The 21,952-nt window shown below is 36.1% G+C and overlaps 1 protein-coding gene across 1 annotated transcript; it reads left to right on the forward strand.

Moving 5' to 3' along the window:
* The first annotated feature begins 283 nt into the window (after window positions 1-283).
* Window positions 284-18,016, forward strand: LOC107598346 (mothers against decapentaplegic homolog 1-like). The gene is made up of 7 exons (XM_016289655.1): window positions 284-397; window positions 8,803-9,585; window positions 12,679-12,789; window positions 14,626-14,795; window positions 15,176-15,185; window positions 16,958-17,214; window positions 17,300-18,016. Exons 2-7 carry the CDS (start codon window positions 9,162-9,164, stop codon window positions 17,441-17,443), a joined length of 1,116 nt encoding a protein of 371 aa, XP_016145141.1. The 5' UTR covers window positions 284-397; window positions 8,803-9,161; the 3' UTR covers window positions 17,444-18,016.
* The last annotated feature ends 3,936 nt before the right edge of the window (window positions 18,017-21,952 follow it).

A 21,952-nucleotide genomic window follows, 5' to 3' on the forward strand; every position in this document is an offset into this window, starting at 1 on the left:
AGAGTTAATTTAATCACTTACAGTTACATTCCCCTTCATATAGGGCCCTCTGATCTCATTAGAACAGGTATTTGACTGTTAGTAGATGCCTTCTAATGTTGTCCATCTTACAACCACTATAGAGAAACCATAATACTCTCATAATACAATACTATACTCCATTTATCACAGACATCTTTTGATGATCTCAAGTGCATCCGCAGGCACAGAAGAGTAGTAGCTTGTCAAATGTGCGGATGGATATGCACTCGTGTGATTCGCCTCCAGTCTGTTTGACGCCAGGACGGGTGAGAGACGAGAGGGAAAGAGAGGCAGGGAAAAAGAGAAAAAACCTCCTTCATGTCGGTGTCTGTGAAACAGAGCAGAGGTCGACAGACGCTACACCACTTCATGAAAGGTATGCAATCTAACGATAATACATCGAGCCGATAAAGACGGTTCAGCGGTCACTTATCAACTTTATTCCAACAGGGATGGTGGCTTTTCCGCAGGGGGGTGTTGAGAAGTGATTGAAAAAGTTTCCTTGCTGTTTTTCCCTTTCCTTTTTGTGCGAATGAGGTGAGGAAAACGCGTGAACGAAGTATATTTACATTTTGTAAAAGGAGTATAAAATGTTTAAAACGGATTATAGACCGTTAAACCACAAACTGCACATCTAAACGGCTAACTGGCCATGTAGCAACTCGGCTAGCAGTAAGTTTTCACACAATACAGAAAAACGAATGTATCCAAAAATATGTCGTTGTAATTTTTGAAAGTTATGAAAACGCGTTTTATAGTAAAAGCGGGTTGAATTTAAACCGAATAACTTACCCATGTTTTGAACTCAATCCTACAAAGTTGCGGCTAACGTAGCTTAGCTTCACTCCTCGTTTATTCAGCTAATAAATATTTATGATTTCGCAGGAAGTCGCGCGTATTTACATACAAAACCCCACGAGGATGAAATAAACAACGGCGTACTTTAATAATAATTGGTGTATAGTTAAAGAAAGTGACTGTTCACATTCTTGTGAGGAAAGATGGTCGTGTCTTACTGGCTGTGTCTCAAATCCTAGTGTGCTGCCCACTCAGACAGCATTTTTGGGCATTATAGTCTCTAAAAGCTGGTGTTCTGCCTAGGCTCGGACTTTCTAAACGTGCCTGTGATGCCCAAAATGCTGTCTAGATGGGCAGCTCCCTTGGTTTTGGACAGTCTGTCTTCAGTAATATTCGTTTAAATCCCTTGGAAACACATTCACAGATGATTGCTTGTCGTTTAGCGACCCAATTGTCTATATGAGGGGTAAAGTTTCTATTTTAGCATCGGTTTGATAGTAATCATGGAGAATTTGAGCTGATGTGATGAGCTGAAGTCGGCTATCTCTGTGCGCAGTCTTTGGAAATATCCATAGTGTCCTTCTCAAATTTTTCTGACCTTGAAACATTTGGAGAAAGATGTTGTGAGGCTGGAACTAGATGGTTTAGGTTTGTTTGGGGATTTGTTTAAAAATTGTTTGTGTGGTCTGAGACTTGTTTATTGCTGTTTTTGTGGAGAGTTGAGTTTTTTTTTTTTTTTAGACAGAGCTTCAAAATCATATTTTTCCTTGGCTTTGGTGTGCAGAGATAAATGTTGCACATTGAATGGCATTTTCCTAAGTATCATAATTGCAGTTCTTTGTAGACACGCATTTGAAAGACATCGGCTTGCTTTTGACCTTGACCAAGGGGAGGTTTGGAAACGGTCAGCTTTTAACATGTTATCGGAGATGGAGTGCCTTCAAAGAGCAGCATCACCATGTTACTGGCTTTCATTCATCGCATAATAAGATTCTGGGTTATCAAAGCGTATAGCATTGCTTTAATGGTGATGCATAAATGATTGTCTTGTCAATACGACTGAACTTACTGTTCTTTTTCAGTAGTCTTCAATCTGAGATTTCAAATGTATCTGTAAGTTGAAACACCATATGCATTAGGATTCATAGCTCACTTTGATGTACAATACATACACTTTCTTTTAAGCAGAATAGAAATGATCTAAAGATAAAAAATATACATAACAGAAAATATGAGTATGCCTAGGCCTGTCACGATAACAACTTTTTGTTGTGCGATATATTGCCCCAGAAATAATTGCGATAAGCGTTATTATTGTCATTTTAAAGACCATTTTATGCCACTGAATATATAATCAATGTAACAGCATAATAATGCAAGAAGGCCTACACACTTCCAAATGACAACAAACTTTACATTTTTAAGAATATTTAGATCATGGAAATTAAGTGTCAAAATATTATATACCTTACAAAACCTGAATAAATAGTAAATAAACATTTTCTAACAAAAAGTGCAAAGTAACAAGTAGAAAAAAAGAAAAATGCACAAAGAACTTGTATGGAGATTTTTCCCGGACCTTCTTTTCTCTGTAAATGAAGGGTGCACACTATTGCTGAAAAACACAATCACTACTCCGCAGTCAGATGTCCATATGCACAAAGACACAGATCCCTAAACAAGACCATATCTGCAGATGAAACTTTGTTTGTAGAAGCATTTTTAAAATTTGAACGAGCATCTCATGACTACACCACGTTATGTACGAGAAGCTGCAAAAGACACAAGCGCAAGTGGAATGTACAAAACACGGTGACATTAATTTTTAAGTAAGTATAATGGGAGATATATTGCGTTGCCAAAAATTATTGTGGTCATGTACATATATTGCGCGATAAGTCTATATATTGATTATTGCGACAGGCCTAAGTATGCCACATGATTAAGTTTTTTTTTTTTCAATAGCTGCTTAACATGATGAAAAAATATCTTCTGTTTCACAGTGGATCTAACATTGCAATTAAAAATCGGTTGGTGCACACAAAAATAGCTTGATCTTTAACATATTGATGAGATGTTAAAATATATATTTTTTCCAGATAAGTACTTTTTTCATGGGTGGAGCTGTATTCTTTTAATATTTGTTGAAATATGGCAGTAAGTCATATTTTGCTTCTGCCCTGGTTGTTTTGAAGTTTCTTCTTTGAATTTTTGCAATAGCAGAATTCCTTTCCATTGAGAGCCTCTGAATGTCTGCCAACGTGTAACATCTGTCACATAGATGTTCATGTGAGCGTTCACATCTGTTGTCAATCTTGAGCTATGATCTGATCCTGAATAATATCGATTAAAATGAATGTTGCAGATGTATACCTTCAGAAACCTGTTTTTCTTTGTAGTATTTCAGGCATGGAGAACAATGAGGTGGTAATTGTTTATGTGCAGCATAAAGAGGATCTACCCCTATTTGTGTCGATGATGTAAGGCTCCAGGGATGGAGAGACTAGATGGTGTCAAGCAATTAAACAGCCCCCCTCTGAACGACTGCATCTTTGTCTTGGATGGGTGTGACGGCTCTCCTCCTTATTTAGAAAAAGAGGTCTTGTTCTGGGCTTGTAAGAAAGCCATATTTTTCTGATCAAATTCAAACTGATACAATTGTAAGGCCGTGCTTCTGTCTTGCATCTGTCGTGCTCTTAAATGTCACTGAAATGTTAGATGGCTCTTTCAATCTGGCTATTATACCTAATTGTATGCGTAATTTGATTTTAAGGATAATGCATGGGTTGAAGCCCACTAGAGGCATTGTGACTGCACGACAGTCCTTGTAATAAATCAAATTGATCCAGCAAGGAATAAAAGCACCTCTTCCTTGGTCTGGAGCTCTATTAGTGTCAAAATGTGACTCCATTATGATTTAGAAAGCTGATTTCATGTGTAATTTTGCAAATGGCACTGCCATTGAATGTATATCATAATTATAAAGCAGCATCAAGATGCACATCTTCTGATAATCATGTTGCGGTTGTGGTCAGCATCTTAACATTATTTTCATTATTTGGGATGAAACAGATGACTGTCAATTTTCATTTTATGGGCATATTAGCCTCACGTCAGACATTTCTACTTCACTTTTAAAGCAAAATGTCTCTCTCTCCATGAAATAAGAGCATAGAAAGAGTAAAAGCTTTAAGTGGGAGGCTTTTGTGACTCCTAGAAAAATCAATATGGGTAATGCTTTCTGTGCTTCTCATTTTGCAAATGGAGCAGCTGAGTGTAGAGGCAGGATGGAGATAGGGAGCAGGGAAGTGTGTGTTTGTGTATTGAGCTTCTATATTGCTGATCTGAGTCCTGTACTTCCTATTGTTAAAGCTTCGCTATCATCACTCCCTCAGCAATCAAGGCAGAGTGTGCTGGTTACAAGCTGATAACTTGTTTCTGCTGATAAGCAAGGCATTTTGGTGTGTGCCGACTTCAGATTTCAGGAATTCAATCTCTGGCTTGATTTTTACCATTCACAGTGTTAGTCATTGGTCAGAATAGAGCAGTTTAAAGTAATGATGAGTTTCAATTCAAGTTATGCTCTATTGACAGCATTGGCGGCATAGTGTTGAGTAGCACATAAAATACATGTTTTTTGAAACATACAGAACATATTATTTCGATGCTTTCTTATTTTGTCAATATTACAGCTTCTATCATAGTCACGTAACTTTGGCATGGTATGTGTGAGGATCCGGAAAACAGGAATTACGGCAGTGACAAACTGTATGAAGTTGACACCCGCCCCCAGTGAAATGCAGGTACTTTTCCCACAGTAAATAGTTATTTTGTTTTTGCAGCAGTGACCGTGACAGGTGACTTCTACAGTCTTAAAGACAATTGACTCATACTGTTTTGCTTTTTTAAATGCAAACTTCATAGCTTCATAGCTCACATAATACACATTTTAAAGAAAAATGACTGAATAAATTTGTATCTCCATATACTTATTAGTGCCCGTTTAGTATTACTGCTATTTTTGAAGGACTAGTAGATTTTTCCAACCGAAGCTGTCAACACAGCTAAACTTACACTACCAATCAAAATTTATTATTTTTTTTATTTGTATTATTTTTTAACTTTTATTTAGCAAAGATGCATTAAATGGATCAAGTGTCACATTTCAAATAAATGCTGTTCTTTTGAATCTTTAATCAAAGAAACCTGAAAAAAAGTATTCATTTCCGCAAAAATATTAAGCAGCACAACTATTTTCAGCATTAATAATTATAAGAAAAGCTGCAAATCACCAAATTAGAGTAATGATGCTGAAAATTCCGCTTTGCGTCACATGAATAAATTACTTTTTAAAGTATATTAAAATAGGAAAGTTATTTTAAATTGCAAATAATATTTCATAATACTGATTTCATTGTATTTTTGATCAAAGAAATGCAGCCTTGGTGAGCATAAGAAACTCCTCAAAAAAGGGGGCAGAATATCTTAACAACCCCAAATGTTTGAACTGTAGTGTATATTGAACTCCTAACATTACCTTTAATTCATATGATGAACTGCAAAATTAGATCTGTACTCTTGGTGGAAGACAGTGACATGTCAATTGCAGCTTGTGCTATTAATGTCAGGGCTGGTTTGATTTGCTCCTGCTTCCTTTGTGTATATATGTGCCTGTACACTCACAGGGTCTGAACAATATCGGGGAAGCTCTGTTGTACTGACGGTGGAGTGAGAAGTGATGACCTACTTTACTTACTGTTTGGAGATGTTTGGCTGTTGTTCGCCTGTCTTAACTGCACCTTTGACTAACAATGATTACTGATCCATCATTCTCATTTTACATAAAGCATGGTGTGGTTTGACAGGACAAACACCGCAGTGGTCTGGGTGTGGGAAGTGCTTTGAATAGTAACATTTTGTCCCGAAGAGCCAATGGGCTGATGTTTGGCAGCTGAAGAGGTCAAGGGGAAGGGATGGGATGTGGCTACAGGAAGTGCCTCGCAGAGGTCTTATATCCTTTCTGTCCTGGTTACATTTGCAACTTTTTCAGCAGCTGTGCTGTGCTCTGCTCATCTCGCTCTGGGAGCTCCCTGGGTGGGGCAGCGGGAGGCTGTTGCTTACAGGTCCAACACAATGAGTCTGTTGTAGTTCACCATAACACATGGCAGATGGGTACATCCTAACAGTTATCTGCAAGACCTCAGATGTGTGCGTAAGTGTGTGGTTTTTATAACTGAATAGGCGGTAGCATTTTTTGCGCACTTCCTTTGGACAGTGTTTTTATGTATTTTTTTTTTTTTTTAAGATGTCTAAAACTGTCATTGTGTCACTTGTTACAAAACTTGTAAGTAGTCTAATTATACTATTCAAAGACTCAGTAGGAATACAATTTTAGCCTGTTTTTCAGCACTGTGAAGAGCTGAATAGCTGTAGCGTAACTGTTTGTCACCCATAAAGGGCTATGGACTTTTTTTTTCTGTACACACCAATTTTAAGTTAAAATTTGTGTGAATGCATGAGGAATAGTATATATTTTACATCAGTGCTTCCCAACCTTTTTGACTCAAATGCTTCCCATTATCCACAACCATATTCAAAGGCCCTGTCGTATAGGCTAATTGGTTTCCGCATCTGCTGTAATGTCAGTTTTGTTCTCAAAACTTTTTTTTTTATGTGCAGAATCTGGGATTGTTCATAGATTAAATAAAGTAATTATAAATCAAATTGAAATTTAATTTCAGAATGTCAAACGTTTTAAGAATGTTGAAGTGAATTTACATGACTTTTCCAGTTGTTTGATTTATTTAGGGATGCACTGAAATGAAAATTATTGACCGAAACCGAACACGGTTTTTCGAGTTTTTTTCCCCATGTATTTTTTATTAATTTTTTTTCTTAAATTAAAAAGCCAAAATGTGTTTTTTATTGTTTTGTCTTGCTTTTCAAAGAAAAAAATCTATTACAAAACAACAATTTAAAAATATTTAACACTGAACATTTTTCATATTCTAGCAGACACTATACCAAACAAAGCACAATTTAACTTTAAAATAGTAATTTTGGGCCATCAGACCCCCTTCTTGAATCAGGCATGTATTTTTTACTGTACAATTAAAAGCAGCCTTGCTGAGAAGAGACTTCTTTTAAAACATTAGAAAATATTACAGATCCTAATTTGAACACTGTGTGAATGTTATAATAAATGTATTAAAATAGAGCTGTTGTAATGATTATTATCATTATTATTGTCTTACTTTTTATTTTATTTTACAGAACAACAGTAAAATTACAATATTAATATTTATGAATGATGATAAGATCTCTTGCTTTTTCTCAACTTTTATTTTGGCGGAAACACGTAGGAAGACCTCAATGCTTATTTTTGTTGACAACAGATTTATAAATGAGTCTCATTACGAATACGTCGTACGTATCGCATTTTCACATGCCTTGTAAAAATTAATAAAAATGTGACTGAGCAACTGATGACTGTATCAGCGCAGATTTTCCTCGCGCTTTGGACTTTGAACCCTGGTTAACAAGCAGATCTGCTACGAGGTCGTGCAGCGCTGTCAGAATACATGCAATGCGTGCGTGTATTAGAAAACAATGTTCTGCACTTTATTTACTAATTGTTTAAGGCCATTTTCATGATTTCAATCATCATACAGTAACCAGCAACAATCACCCCTTCCTCTTCTCGTCGGAGACATGCGATGCAGTACTAAACAGTCTCTCACTGTTGGTGCTTGTAATGATTTTTGCGTCTTTCTCCGACAGTTTAAATGCTTCCACACTGCTGACATGTGTGCTGCATAATAAAGAGTGCGCACCTCTTACTTTTACTCTTACGTCGCTGGTTGCTATTTGATCGCGTCACGTCATTGTTCTGTACAATTTATTAGGTCTTTTCGCTTTTTTTGCTATTTTCGGCCGAATAATTTCGGTTGCCGAACATTCGGTGCATCCCTAGTTTTATTTTATAGCAATAAGTATAAAAAAAATGAAGTATGTGTATTCAGTATAAAAATGCCTATGATGTTTTAAGATATTATTAATTTACATTAATTTTTCAGGTCTAGAAACTAAACTTTTGGGGTGAATTAAAATAAGAAATATCTTGGTTTTTCAATCGTTTTATCTTATTTTAAAGCTTCTTTTGTCTTATTTTAACATCTTGAGGCTCCCTTTGGAAATATGGCCATTACCTTCTGGTGGGGAAACACTCTCTTACTGGAATATACTGGAATTGTTTACTGGAACCATTTTTTAAAACTATTTTTAATCATCTTTTTCCACTTAATTAATTTTAAGTTTTAAATGAAGTGCAAATATTCCATCTATCTTGTCTAGGGCATAACCGCAATATCGCAATACCGCGCTATTGACGAGCAAACCGCAGAGGAATGCAAGAACCGCAGCAACCGCGATTTTTGCGTGTTTTCTTTTTTCGTAAGGTTATGTCCTTCTCGTTTTACACTTCATGCATGAGGACTGAATATTAAGTTAGTAATGATAACATAATGTGTACCATGCTGATTTCTAGCGGCTCCGTAGATTTGCACTTAACAAGCCTAAACAGACAGTGAATGAGAGAGAGATCGACTGAGTCTTATTACTTGTGTCTGTCCTCCAGGCCGAGTCTTTTTTTTTTTTTTTTTTTTTTTTTGCACCCTCAGATTCCAGATTTTTAAATAGTTGTATCTTGGCCAAATATTGTCCTATCCTAACACACCATACACCAATGCTTATTTATTCAGCTTTCAGATGATGTAAAAATCTCAATTTGAAAAAATTATGACTGGTTTTGTGGTCCAGGGTCACATATAAGGTCATGAACGTCACATGCAAACAAAATAAAATAATTGACTAAAAGTATATAGTATAGGAGATAGACAGTCCATGTGATCTTTGTCATCATTATGAATTGTATACATGCATTTTATTTCCAAACTAATGTCAGTTTCTCTTTTTTTGTTGCAGGTGCCCCTTTTCGAAGTGTCAGCCTCTGACCACAGCCAGTATCTGGCATGGATTAGTCTCTAATATCTAATAGTCGTCTCATCGTTGTTTTCAACCTTAATTTCTCAATTGCCCTTTACACTAATTCTCGGAGTGGTTGTGACCCAGTTCCACCCGCTTCCTGCTTCACTGCAGGACTTCCTGAGCCCTGAGCACCAGCAGCTGTGTCCTGCCTCGACTTCCTGTCCTTGGTCGTGCAAGGCTAAGCTCGTCCACTCCCCTACCCCCCCCCACATACACAAACACACACATAATCATCTTCCTGGCACACTGTGGGCCGAGAGCGCTTCAGATCCCGCTTCCTGGTGCAGCCCAGCACTATGACCTCCATGTCCAGTCTGTTCTCCTTCACCAGCCCGGCGGTGAAGCGGTTGCTGGGCTGGAAGCAGGGCGACGAGGAGGAAAAATGGGCGGAAAAGGCTGTGGATGCCCTGGTGAAGAAGCTGAAGAAGAAAAAGGGCGCCATGGAGGACTTGGAGAAGGCCCTCAGCAGCCCCGGACAGCCCAGCAAATGTGTGACCATCCCCCGGTCGCTGGATGGGCGGCTGCAGGTGTCCCACAGGAAAGGCCTGCCTCACGTCATCTACTGCCGCGTGTGGCGCTGGCCTGACCTGCAGTCCCATCACGAGCTCAAACCCCTCGAGGTGTGCGAGTATCCGTTCGGTTCCAAACAGAAAGAAGTGTGTATCAACCCATATCACTACAAACGAGTTGAAAGTCCTGGTAAGTCAAGACTGATGTGTTTATATTACTTCTCATGACAGATGTTTTACAACACAAATGTTTTTCGTATTAAGAATTTTCTTGGCACATTTATGGAAAAGTGATAAAAGTACACTACAGGGTAATTATAGTTAGCTAAAACCATAAAAGCATTTTTGTTACTTGAAATTTTAATAAACGTGACCAGGAATAAAAAAAATTTTTTCATGCATTTATTTTATTTCAGCTAGTTGCCAAAGCAACTTTTCTCATTTTATTTACTTTCATTTTCGTTTGATAATTTATTTACTTGATGTACTATAATTACTGAAATAATTAAAACTAAAACTGAAATAAAAAATAATAATAATATAGACATATTTAAAAATATATATATAATAATAATAATAAAGACATAAAAAAATGTCCAAAAAAACACCATAAACAAATTACTAAAACTAAAATGAAAATGTGAAATACAAAAATAAAATCTAAATATTGAAAGAAAAAAAAACTGTAACAGTATTTCAGTAATACTACTGTTTGAAATTTGGGGTTGGTCATTTTTTTTTATCTTATGTTCACTAAAGCTGCATTTATTTGATCAAAAATACAGTAAAAACAGCAATATTGTGAAATGTTATTACTATTAAAAATGTTTTATCATATATGCTGACACAGAGAGAGCATGTTTAGGTAAGAAACAGCTCCACAAAATCTTTTCAACTACACAGTATTATTTGCGTCTTACAGTCATTCATATTATCACAGAAATACTGGGATGAAAGTTTATAGTTCAGATATAAACTTTGATGTCTATGATGGCGATCAAAATAGAGCAAATGCCCTTTTGAAAGTAACTGGCGCTTCAAATAACGTTTGTGTCGATTACATTGATTCGCAAAAAGTGACTTAAAAATGTATTTGTCATTGAATCATTCATTCGAGAGGTTCATTCAAAAACGCTGATTCATCCAGTAATGAAACAAGTGAAGTATTTATGAGTCAGTCATTGAATCATTCATTCAAACCACTTAATAATTTTTTTCATATTTTTAATATCAAAAATGGGTGTATTAAATATTATATTGTAAATGCATATATTTTAAATGGTTTAATAATTCATTCAAATTAATTAAACGCTTTTAAATAGATTGCAGCAATAACATTTTGTTATACATTATTTAGTTTATTTCAGAATCGTGGGAGAATCGTGATCTCTATTTGAGACAAAACAAATCGTGATTCTCAATTTATCCAGAATCGTGCAGCTCTACCACTCATGATATTGATGGATCTTTTGGGATGTTTTTGCCAGTGAACAGCAAACTGATGTGTTGATTTTCTTTGCTGCTGCGATTGCAAACGGATGTGTGATGCTGAATGATAAACCTGTGATATGACGGTGAGTTGTGCAGTGTCGATTGCTGTCAGTAAACAATGGAAATGCCAGCTAAGCAGCACACCAAAGCCCGGTGACTTCAGTCCTGCTGCTGGGTGCCCATCACTTGGCACCGTCCCGCGCTCCCTCTATTCTGTATTGAGTGATTTGCTGATGCCTGCATCTGTAGACTGGGTGCACTCAGGCAGAAGGACAGCAAATGTTTTATAGCGCTGTGGGTTAGAACTAAAGCTGGTTTTATTCATAGAAATTGCTTGATTCATCACAGCTTCAGATCTTCCTCAGTGATTAAAGTGATGGAAGCACTTGAAGCTTTGACATTTACATTGTGAATGAATAATTGTTTTACAAAATGAGCTGCTTTTTTGTCTCAGCTAATCACTAGTGCAGTCCCAACAGCATCAACAATTCAATATTTAAACACTACCATGAAAAAGTTTGGCATAAAAAAAAATGTATCCTTTTATTCCGCAAGGATGACTTAAATTTATTAAAAATGACAGTAAAGATGTTTATAATGTTACAAAAGATTTCTGTTTCCTTTTTTAGTCATCAAAAATAATTTTAAGTTGTAATAATATTATACAATATTACTGTTACAAAATCAGATAATAATGATTCATTCAGATGGATCCGTTTTTCTGCAGTTAAATTCCAAAGGAAATACAGCATAATTTAGTTTCTTATATGTTCAATAAAAAAATAACTCATCTGATATGACTGATCCACCAGACGAGCAATCTGACAACGCTTTTCTCCTTTGGCTTCATTGAATTTGTCTGGAAATTTAACTTATTGAGCCTTTTTAAAATACTTCTTGCATTAGATAATGTCTACCAAGGATTTTTTTTAGAGCCAGAGGTGATTTAAAAAAAAAAAAAAAATTTATTAGCCATAAACCATTTCTGGAAGGGATTGCATTCAAATATATTTTGCTGTTCTGTTTGCTTTTTAGTGGTAAAACAGATACTTCTAAACAATATATGTGTCCAAATACATATTTAAACTAGCCCAGATGATAGTCAACAACAACAAAAAAGCCCGCTTCATTGAATCATTCATTCAAACCACTTAATAATTTTTTTCATATTTTTTATATCAAAAATGGGTGTATTAAATATTATATTGTAAATGCATATATTTTAAATGGTTTAATAATTCATTCAAATTAATTAAACGCTTTTAAATAGATTGCAGCAATAACATTTTGTTATACATTATTTAGTTTAATTCAGAATCGTGGGAGAATCGTGATCTCTATTTGAGACAAAACAAATCGTGATTCTCAATTTATCCAGAATCGTGCAGCTCTACCACTCATGATATTGATGGATCTTTTGATTTATTAGCCATAAACCATTTCTGGAAGGGATTGCATTCAAATATATTTTGCTGTTCTGTTTGCTTTTTAGTGGTAAAACAGATACTTCTAAACAATATATGTGTCCAAATACATATTTAAACTAGCCCAGATGATAGTCAACAACAACAAAAAAGCCCGCTTTAAATAGCTGTTGTTTCCACATCATGAATATCTGTATCATTGTAAAGAGGTGGGTGTTTGATGTAAGGGATTTGCGAAATCTGACACTAAAAGGTTTCCATAAGATGCGAAGCGGCTTCCTGTAAAGAATCATCAGAATGCAGGCTCCAGGGGATTGCAGTGGAAGCCCATTTGTTTGCAGCAGGCCTCATCGTCTGACCGCTATCTCTCTGTGGTGTCTCTTTACCAGCTGATACCCCTCCTCCTGCCTACATGCCTCCAGATGAACAGATGGGACAGGACGGGTCTCAGTCCATGGAGACTGGCAGCAGCATGGTTCCTCAGAACATGCCCAGAGGGGGTAAGAAACTATTGACGTCCTATTCAGAAGTAATCCAGGTGTGATGTCAAAGAACATATAAAAAAAAAAAAAATCCCTCAAATCTGAGTATTGTCATGTAGCTTGTTCATTACAGAAGTATGCGTGTATGTCTGTCTATGGCATGTTTCATAGCGGAAATATTGGCCTATATTACCAATGGCATTGCAGAAACCATAAATACAGCCATAAAAGTAAAAATATTTTTTTAAAGAGCCACCCAGTTAGACAGGGAATGAAATATAAGAAGTTAAAATTCACAACAGTCCAAAATACAATTGCGATTTTTATTTTTAAATATAGTAAAAGTTAAAAATGTATGTCCATTTAATGATATACTTGTTACCACTCCAATTTGTTTTTGAAGTTTAAACATTAAAATGGTGGCTGTCAAAACTTGTGATAACTTTCATCATGGATTTATTCAAACATGCATTAAGACAAAAATCTATCGTAATATTCTGCATATCTGTAGCAAAATTAATTAATTAATTAATTATTGTAGAGTTAAATAGCATTGCATTATATTGTTTGTAAATGGTTTTCTTAACATTTTTTCACAGCATACTAAAGTGTGTTTTGAATTTTGTGATTTAAATTGACAAAACAATTTGAAAGCTTGATATAAAAGTAACACAATGCAAAGCTCATTGCAACTAGTGCATGGCAGGCATGCTACAAATGATGTTTAGTGAAGTTTTATAATAGAAATTGCTTGATTCATCACAGCTTCAGATCTGCCTCAGTGATTAAAGTGATGGAAGCACTTGAAGCTTTGACATTTACATTGTGAATGAATAATTGTTTTACAATATGAGCTGCTTTTTTGTCTCAGCTAATCACTAGTGCAGTCCCAACAGCATCAACAATTCAATATTTAAACACTACCATGAAAAAGTTTGGCATCAAAAAAAATGTATCCTTTTATTCCGCAAGGATGACTTAAATTTATTAAAAATGACAGTAAAGATGTTTATAATGTTACAAAAGATTTCTGTTTCCTTTTTTAGTCATCAAAAATTATTTTAAGTTGTAATAATATTATACAATATTACTGTTACAAAATATGACTTTTTGATCAAATAACTGCAGCCTTGGTAATCATAAGAGACTTTTTCATCACATGAAATCACAACAAAACATGAAATCTTACCAACCCCAAACTTTCAGTGATGATAATGATTCATTCAGATGGATCCGTTTTTCTGCAGTTAAATTCCAAAGGAAATACAGCATAATTTAGTTTCTTATATGTTCAATAAAAAAATAACTCATCTGATATGACTGATCCACCAGACGAGCAATCTGACAACGATTTTCTCCTTTGGCTTCATTGAATTTGTCTGGAAATTTAACTTATTGAGCCTTTTTAAAATACTTCTTGCATTAGATAATGTCTACCAAGGATTTTATTTAGAGCCAGAGGTGATTTAAAAAAAAAAAAAAAATTATTAGCCATAAACCATTTCTGGAAGAGATTGCATTCAAATATATTTTGCTGTTCTGTTTGCTTTTTAGTGGTAAAACAGATACTTCTAAACAATATATGTGTCCAAATACATATTTAAACTAGCCCAGATGATGGTCAACAACAACAAAAAAGCCCGCTTTAAATAGCTGTTGTTTCCACATCATGAATATCTGTATCATTGTAAAGAGGTGGGTGTTTGATGTAAGGGATTTGCGAAATCTGACACTAAAAGGTTTCCATAAGATGCGAAGCGGCTTCCTGTAAAGAATCATCAGAATGCAGGCTCCAGGGGATTGCAGTGGAAGCCCATTTGTTTGCAGCAGGCCTCATCGTCTGACCGCTATCTCTCTGTGGTGTCTCTTTACCAGCTGATACCCCTCCTCCTGCCTACATGCCTCCAGATGAACAGATGGGACAGGACGGGTCTCAGTCCATGGAGACTGGCAGCAGCATGGTTCCTCAGAACATGCCCAGAGGGGGTAAGAAACTATTGACGTCCTATTCAGAAGTAATCCAGGTGTGATGTCAAAGAACATATAAAAAAAAAAAACTCCCTCAAATCTGAGTCTTGTCATGTAGCTTGTTCATTACAGAAGTATGCGTGTATGTCTGTCTATGGCATGTTTCATAGCGGAAATATTGGCCTATATTACCAATGGCCTTGCAGAAACTATAAATACAGCCATAAAAGTAAAAATATTTTTTTAAAGAGCCACCCAGTTAGACAGGGAATGAAATATAAGAAGTTAAAATTCACAACAGTCCAAAATACAATTGCGATTTTTATTTTTAAATATAGTAATTAACACACAGTTAAAAATGTATGTCCATTTAATGATATACTTGTTACCACTCCAATTTGTTTTTGAAGTTTAAACATTAAAATGGTGTCGCCATATTGGCAAAGGTATGCATGCGGTTATTAATCTGCTTTGTCACTCAGTCCTGGAAACCCAGTGGGACATGACTTTAGCCTTCTGCAAAGCAGTGATGTTATCATTAACTAAAGGTATTAAAAACATTTTTTGTTAATTTAAATATAGCTAAATATTAGGTGAAAAACTAAACGAACATTAGAAATGTTGCCTTGTCAAGTAACTGAAGTTGAAGTTCTAGAATTACTAATTGAACTTATTTAAACTTAAAAAATATATTCAAACATTTAAAAATATAAAAAAAATGAACTAATAAAATGACCAAAGCACATAAAATTACAAAAAAGTAAAAATAATAGGAATTAAAACTATAATAGTGAATAAATAATACTACAATAACACTGTGGCAAAGGTTTGTCAGCACTAGGACCAATAATGACAACCTTTACCCTGTTTAAGGCCCATTCACACCAAAAAAAGATAACTATACTGATAACTATCTGGCATGCACACCAACTGACAATAATGGTCTAATGGTTTATTGTAAGCATGTGCTGTTTTTTTTGCTCTTTTTTTGTGTTTTTGCCAATTTAAATGATTGTGATCTTTAAATTCGGGTGGATTCTGTTTGTTTAAAATTGGATAAAAATTGTTTTGAAAGTGATTTGAATGATACTGTTCCTCTGGATATAGCTTGTGATGTAGACTTCCCTATTCTCATCAAATTAGATTGTTTATAATAAACATTATAGTTTTTGTCCTTAGTGTGCATGGGCCTTTAAAAGCAAGACACTTTTTTTCCATCAGTTTTTAGATGATTCATGTTGGCATGAGCTGGTTTAGTAACAAAGACAATTTGCTCTTTTTTTTTGTGTTTTTGCCAATTTAAATGATTGTGATCTTTAAATTCGGGTGGATTCTGATTGTTTAAAATTGGATAAAAAATTTTTGAAAGTGATTTGAATGATACTGTTCCTCTGGATATAGCTTGTGATGTAGACTTCCCTATTCTCATCAAATTAGATTGATTATAATATTTTATAATAAACATTATAGTTTTTGTCCTTAGTGTGCATGGGCCTTTAAAAGCAAGACACTTTTTTTCCATCAGTTTTTAGATGATTCATGTTGGCATGAGCTGGTTTAGTAACAAAGACAATTGTGTTTATTTTAATGATTAACAATTAATCAACTCCACACCTAAAAAGTTAAATGTTCTCAAAGTGAACATGTTTGATTACAATGGTGAATCATTGTTGGACTGTCTTATGATTCACTATTGAAATAAATCACAGGAAGACCATCTTTTTTAAAGGGGTCATATGATGCGATTTCAATTTTTCACCGTGGACGAAGCGGAGTCCAGCCCGGGGTCGTCACATGTGGTTGCCGCAGGCCCGCCGGACGCTCCTTCTTCGAATCCGCTGGCCGCCGCTCACTCGGGCCGCGTGGTGTGTGACGCTTTTTCGTTGTGAAAGAGAAACTACTTTGTTTGACCTTCCAAAGATGGACACGACTAGAAATCAGTGGTTAAGTTGTATTTACAACAGTTCCAGAACACTTCAACTCAAATATTCCCATGTGTGCAGCACATTTTATGGAGGACTGTTTCCTGATCCTGGTAGAGTAGACTACAATGCCGGCTGTTCTGACTCACAGACTGTAAGTACGTTTTTTTATTTTTAAAGAATTTGCCACGCGCAGAATGTGCAGATTTTTATAAAGCCAAATGTTAATTATTTTGCGTTTTACTTTATAATAGAATATTTCAGAAGTACATTTACGACGATCTCTTCTCCCTCAGGTGTCCACCTGTATTATGTTGGAGGAGAAGTGTATGCAGAGTGTCTGAGTGACACCAGCATTTTCGTCCAGAGTCGAAACTGCAACTACCATCATGGCTTCCACCCGACAACTGTCTGCAAAATCCCCAGCGGCTGCAGCCTTAAGATCTTCAACAACCAAGAATTCGCTCAGCTGCTCGCTCAGTCTGTCAACCACGGATTCGAGGCCGTCTACGAGCTCACCAAGATGTGCACCATCCGCATGAGCTTTGTAAAGGTATGAGTATCACCAATGATGAGCAGTTTTCAGATGATTATTCACCAACTTCTTACATGAACTTGTATTTGTTTTGTTTTTTTAGGGCTGGGGCGCAGAGTATCACAGACAAGATGTGACGAGCACCCCTTGCTGGATAGAAGTGCATCTTCACGGTCCCCTCCAATGGCTGGATAAAGTCCTAACACAAATGGGTTCTCCTCTGAACCCCATCTCTTCTGTCTCATAATGAAGGGCCCTGCTGGGCTGGGAGAGTCTTTTTTTTTGGTTTTTCTTTTCTTTTTTTTTCTTCACTTTTGAAAGAAAAGGAGATATTAAGGGCTGAACTGTTTACACTACCTGCAGAAGGGTGACCGGATCCTGCGGCAGTCAGAACGAGAAGAATGAACTGGGGCTACAAGCACATCTAGCTGAGGAAAATTCTAGGCAGTGACACAAAATGGACTAACTACTGCTTTAGCAATTACCTTCTTGTTTGTTTGTTTTTTTGCATACAATTGTTTTAAAATGATGCTTGTATGACTGATTTTCTCTAACTGTAGGTAATCTAGTAGATGAAACTGACATGCTTTCATGTATCTCTACTTCACTTTACACCAGTTGAAAATGGCAATTTCCTAGTTCTATGAGAATCTTTTTAATTGCAATGTTGTCTAATCCCTGTTATTTACAAGGCATATTTTCATTTATATGTTTACTGTTAGACTCAAAGCTCATTACAAATGTTTCCTTTTTATAGCATCTTTTGCCTTAAGGCAAATCAAAGTTACTGCTTTTAAATAAAGTTCTTTTATCTGAAAAATTTGTGCTCATTTGATGTTTTATGATGACAAATGAAAGCTGTTGCTCTACATGTGAGCCATATGGACTGAGACTTTTAACGTTTAAATCCACAGCTGTTAGCTAGCCCATTATGTCCTTGCATGTGTCTGTTTTCTCCAACATAGAAAACACAAAAGTGCATAGTGTAGTAGATTTCATTAGTGTTGCATGATTGTACTTGTTTTATACAAACAGATTCTGAAAGTGGAATCGGTGCTCATGGAGACTAAACTGGACATTGATGTCTGTTATTTGGTTCCCTCTACTGGACAAGACATGGAGTATTTTTAGTACAAGTTCCTGTGAAAATCTGTAACCCAATAGTTTTGTACTTTCCTAGACAGATTTGCCCTTCTTGAACCTCGTCTCGTATTCCTGTCATTCTTGTGTTTCTGTTCACATCAAAACGATATGCCTTCTAGGATATAAAACAGAGGAGATGAGATGTTTAGACATCAACAGTGAATTTAGACCACATTAAAGCCATTCTGTTTAGAATAGAAGAGATTTTGCTTGTCAGATTTGTGACCCTGCTGTATCTCTGTCTGTTCGCATGAGAACGATCAGACCAATATGTTTTCTGAATACAGAAGTGAGAAGTGTAGACATCGGTGTGAATATGTGGAGTGTTAAAGAGTGTTACCAGACAGTTTATCCATAATAACTAACCATTAAAAACGCAATAACGTCCGGATGGACTGGGTCGTTTTATTAATGTATTTACTTTTCTAACAGAAAAATAAAATAAAACAGTTATATAAACTGAGCAAGGATAATGTGTGCTCTCGGACTAATATCTGACGAACAACAGTGGCCTCTAGTTAAAGATGTCTTATTTCAGGTTTCATTGTATGACCACTTTTTATTCACACATTCGAAATACTTGGTTTTATTCATATATTTTTATTAAGACGTACAAATATTTTCAGCCAAGATTCATTCATCCATCTATCTATCATCTCTATTTTGTGTTGATCTGCTTCTCCTATTTGCCCTTTTTACATGGACTATCACTCTGTAGACTAATACAATCAGTTACAATAATTTTTCTAATATTTATTACAAATACTGATCAATTTAACCTTCTTCTATGGTATGAGATGATGACTGGATGTTTTTTTAACTGATTTCCTGTCACCAGCTGAATTGCAGTGGTCAAACTATTTAAAATATAGGCTAGTGAATTAAGTTACAAATTCGATCATTATACACAAAGTTTAAGCCTAAGCCAGTTGTAGTACTGACAGAATTGCGTAAACATGGCTGAAGACGCAAAAAGCAGCGGAACAGACAAACCGATTATATTGAGTGAGTCATTTACGCTGGAACCGCTCTGATTGATTCAAACTCAAACTTGATTCACTAGCAAAAAAAAACTGATAAAAAGAGTCTTTCATTTTCGAATTTTGACATCGCTTGTAATTATTTTAAAAAGCATGATGGGTGAAACGGAGCTTTTCAAAACTCCGAAGCAGTTAAACCATTGCGTCGCAAAATGATTCACTGTTTTGAAGCGCTCCAATTGGATCGCGTATCTAGAATAATTTGATTCATATCGGGACTTCGGAACGTATCGTGAATGATTCATATCGGGACTTTGGAACGTATCGTGAATGATTCATATCGGGACTTAGGAACGTATCGTGAATGATTCATATCGGGACTTCGGAACGTATCGTGAATGATTCATATCGGCACATCGGAATGTAACGTGAATGATTCATATCGGGACATCGGAACGTATCGTGAATGATTCATATCGGGACTTCGGAACGTATCGTGAATTATTCATATCGGGACTTCGGAACGTATCGTGAATTATTCATATCGGCACATCGGAATGTAACGTGAATGATTCATATCGGGACATCGGAACGTATCGTGAATCATTCATATCGGGACTTCGGAGTGAGTCATTTGATTTAGATCAAAACTTCAGAGCGGGTCTGCAAATCATTTCGAGATACGTGCTCGGAGTACCAATCAGAAATGATGGTTCAACTTCGGAGCACGTTCCGCGAATTGTTTAGATTGGGACTTCGGAATGCATATCACAAATTATTTGATTTAGATCGGAACTTCGGAGCGGGTTCACAAATCTTTTGGTTCAGATCGGGACCAGACGGAGTGCAGATAGCGAAGATTCGATCGGGTCTTCGAGTGCGGAGCATGAATATATTTGATTTAGATCGGAACTTTGGAGTGGGTTCACAAATCTTTTGATTCAGATTAGAACTCGGAGCATGTATCGCGAATCATTTGATTCAGATCGCGAATCATTTGATTTAGATTAGAACAGATTGCAAATCTTTGGCTGTGTCCGAAATCGCCCCCTATAACCTTAAATAGGGCACTATTTGAGGGAACAGCCATTTTTAGTGGTGTCCGAAACCATAGTGGACGTTCTCGAGTGCGGAACAGATTGCAAATCTTTGGCTGTGTCCGAAATCGCCCCCTATAGCCTTAAATAGGGCACTATTTGAGGGAACAGCCATTTTTAGTGGTGTCCGAAACCATAGTGGACGTTCTCGAGTGCACTCATTCAATCCCACAATGCACTGCAAAAACGAGTCTACAACTGGTGCACGCTCAACAGCTAGAGAATGCCCATAATGCACCATAAAGTGCTCCTCCATGGCGTATAGCATAATGTACAACACGGGTATAAATTCATTGTAAATTGATTATTAAATTGTTTGATTAGGGTTTATACATAATTTTCATGACAAATTATTCCGTGATAAATGCTTTAATCTTACTACTGGAGCTGCTAATGTGCTAGTTTCAAATGATTAATAAACAGCAAGCACAAACTATGCAAAAGCGACATTCCTTCCGGTGCACTCAGTGTCCGAATTCACTACTCGTTTTCATTCACTCCTTCTAGTGAACTGAATTAGTGACCTAATGTAGGGAATAGTGAATGAGGGTATAGGGGGCGATTTCGGGCACAGCCTTTGATTCAGATCGGAACTTCGGAGTGGGTTCGCAAAACTTTTGATTCAGATCGGAACTTCGGAGCGGATTCACAAAACTTTTGATTCAGATCGGAATTTCGGAGCGGGTTCGCAAAACTTTTGATTCAGATCGGAACTTCGGAGCGGATTCACAAAACTTTTGATTCAGATCGGAATTTCGGAGCGGGTTCGCAAAACTTTTGATTCAGATCGGAACTTCGGAGCGGATTCGCAAAACTTTTGATTCAGATCGGAACTTCGGAGCGGGTTCGCGAATCTTTTGATTCAGATCGGAACTTCGGAGCGGGTTCGCGAATCTTTTGATTCAGATCGGAACTTCGGAGCGGGTTCGCGAATCTTTTGATTCAGATCGGAACTTCGGAGCACATATCGTGTATCATTCGATTCAGATCAGCACTTCGGAGTGCTTTTTTAAAAATGTATATAAAAACAAAAGGATGACTACAAAGATACCGTTTTCATTACTTTTGGATTAATGGAACATTGGATAGTTTATAGGTCAACTCTGAATAAAGAAAAGAAAGGTTTAGAGCCAGTGAACTTTTATGAATGTGAAATTTAGCTAACAGGAAACATAAATTATGTAAAATATTCCCATATTCTATTTGGAATAGTAAAGCAGTACAAAGAAAACATCTTTAAACATCTATCTATCTAATTGTGATATTGATATTTTGTACATTTTGTGGCTTAATTTATTTTGGAGTTATTCGGTTTTTGGACAGACGAATTCATTTATTAATGATTACATCACGCCCAGCTTTCAACTGTATTTTATGTCACTTATGTCATGTCTTATCATAAGGGGTATGAATCTGTTACTTCATTTAGCTTAGTATAATAAATATAATAAATGTAAATATGGGGGAATAAGTCTTTGTTTAAAGGCAAAAAATTCACTAATACCTAAAAATGATATTAAAAAAAAAAAAAAAGCT

The sequence above is a fragment of the Sinocyclocheilus grahami genome, unplaced genomic scaffold (genome assembly GCF_001515645.1).
Source record: "Sinocyclocheilus grahami isolate Dianchi unplaced genomic scaffold, SAMN03320097.WGS_v1.1 scaffold250.1, whole genome shotgun sequence".
Lineage (NCBI taxonomy): Eukaryota > Metazoa > Chordata > Actinopteri > Cypriniformes > Cyprinidae > Sinocyclocheilus > Sinocyclocheilus grahami.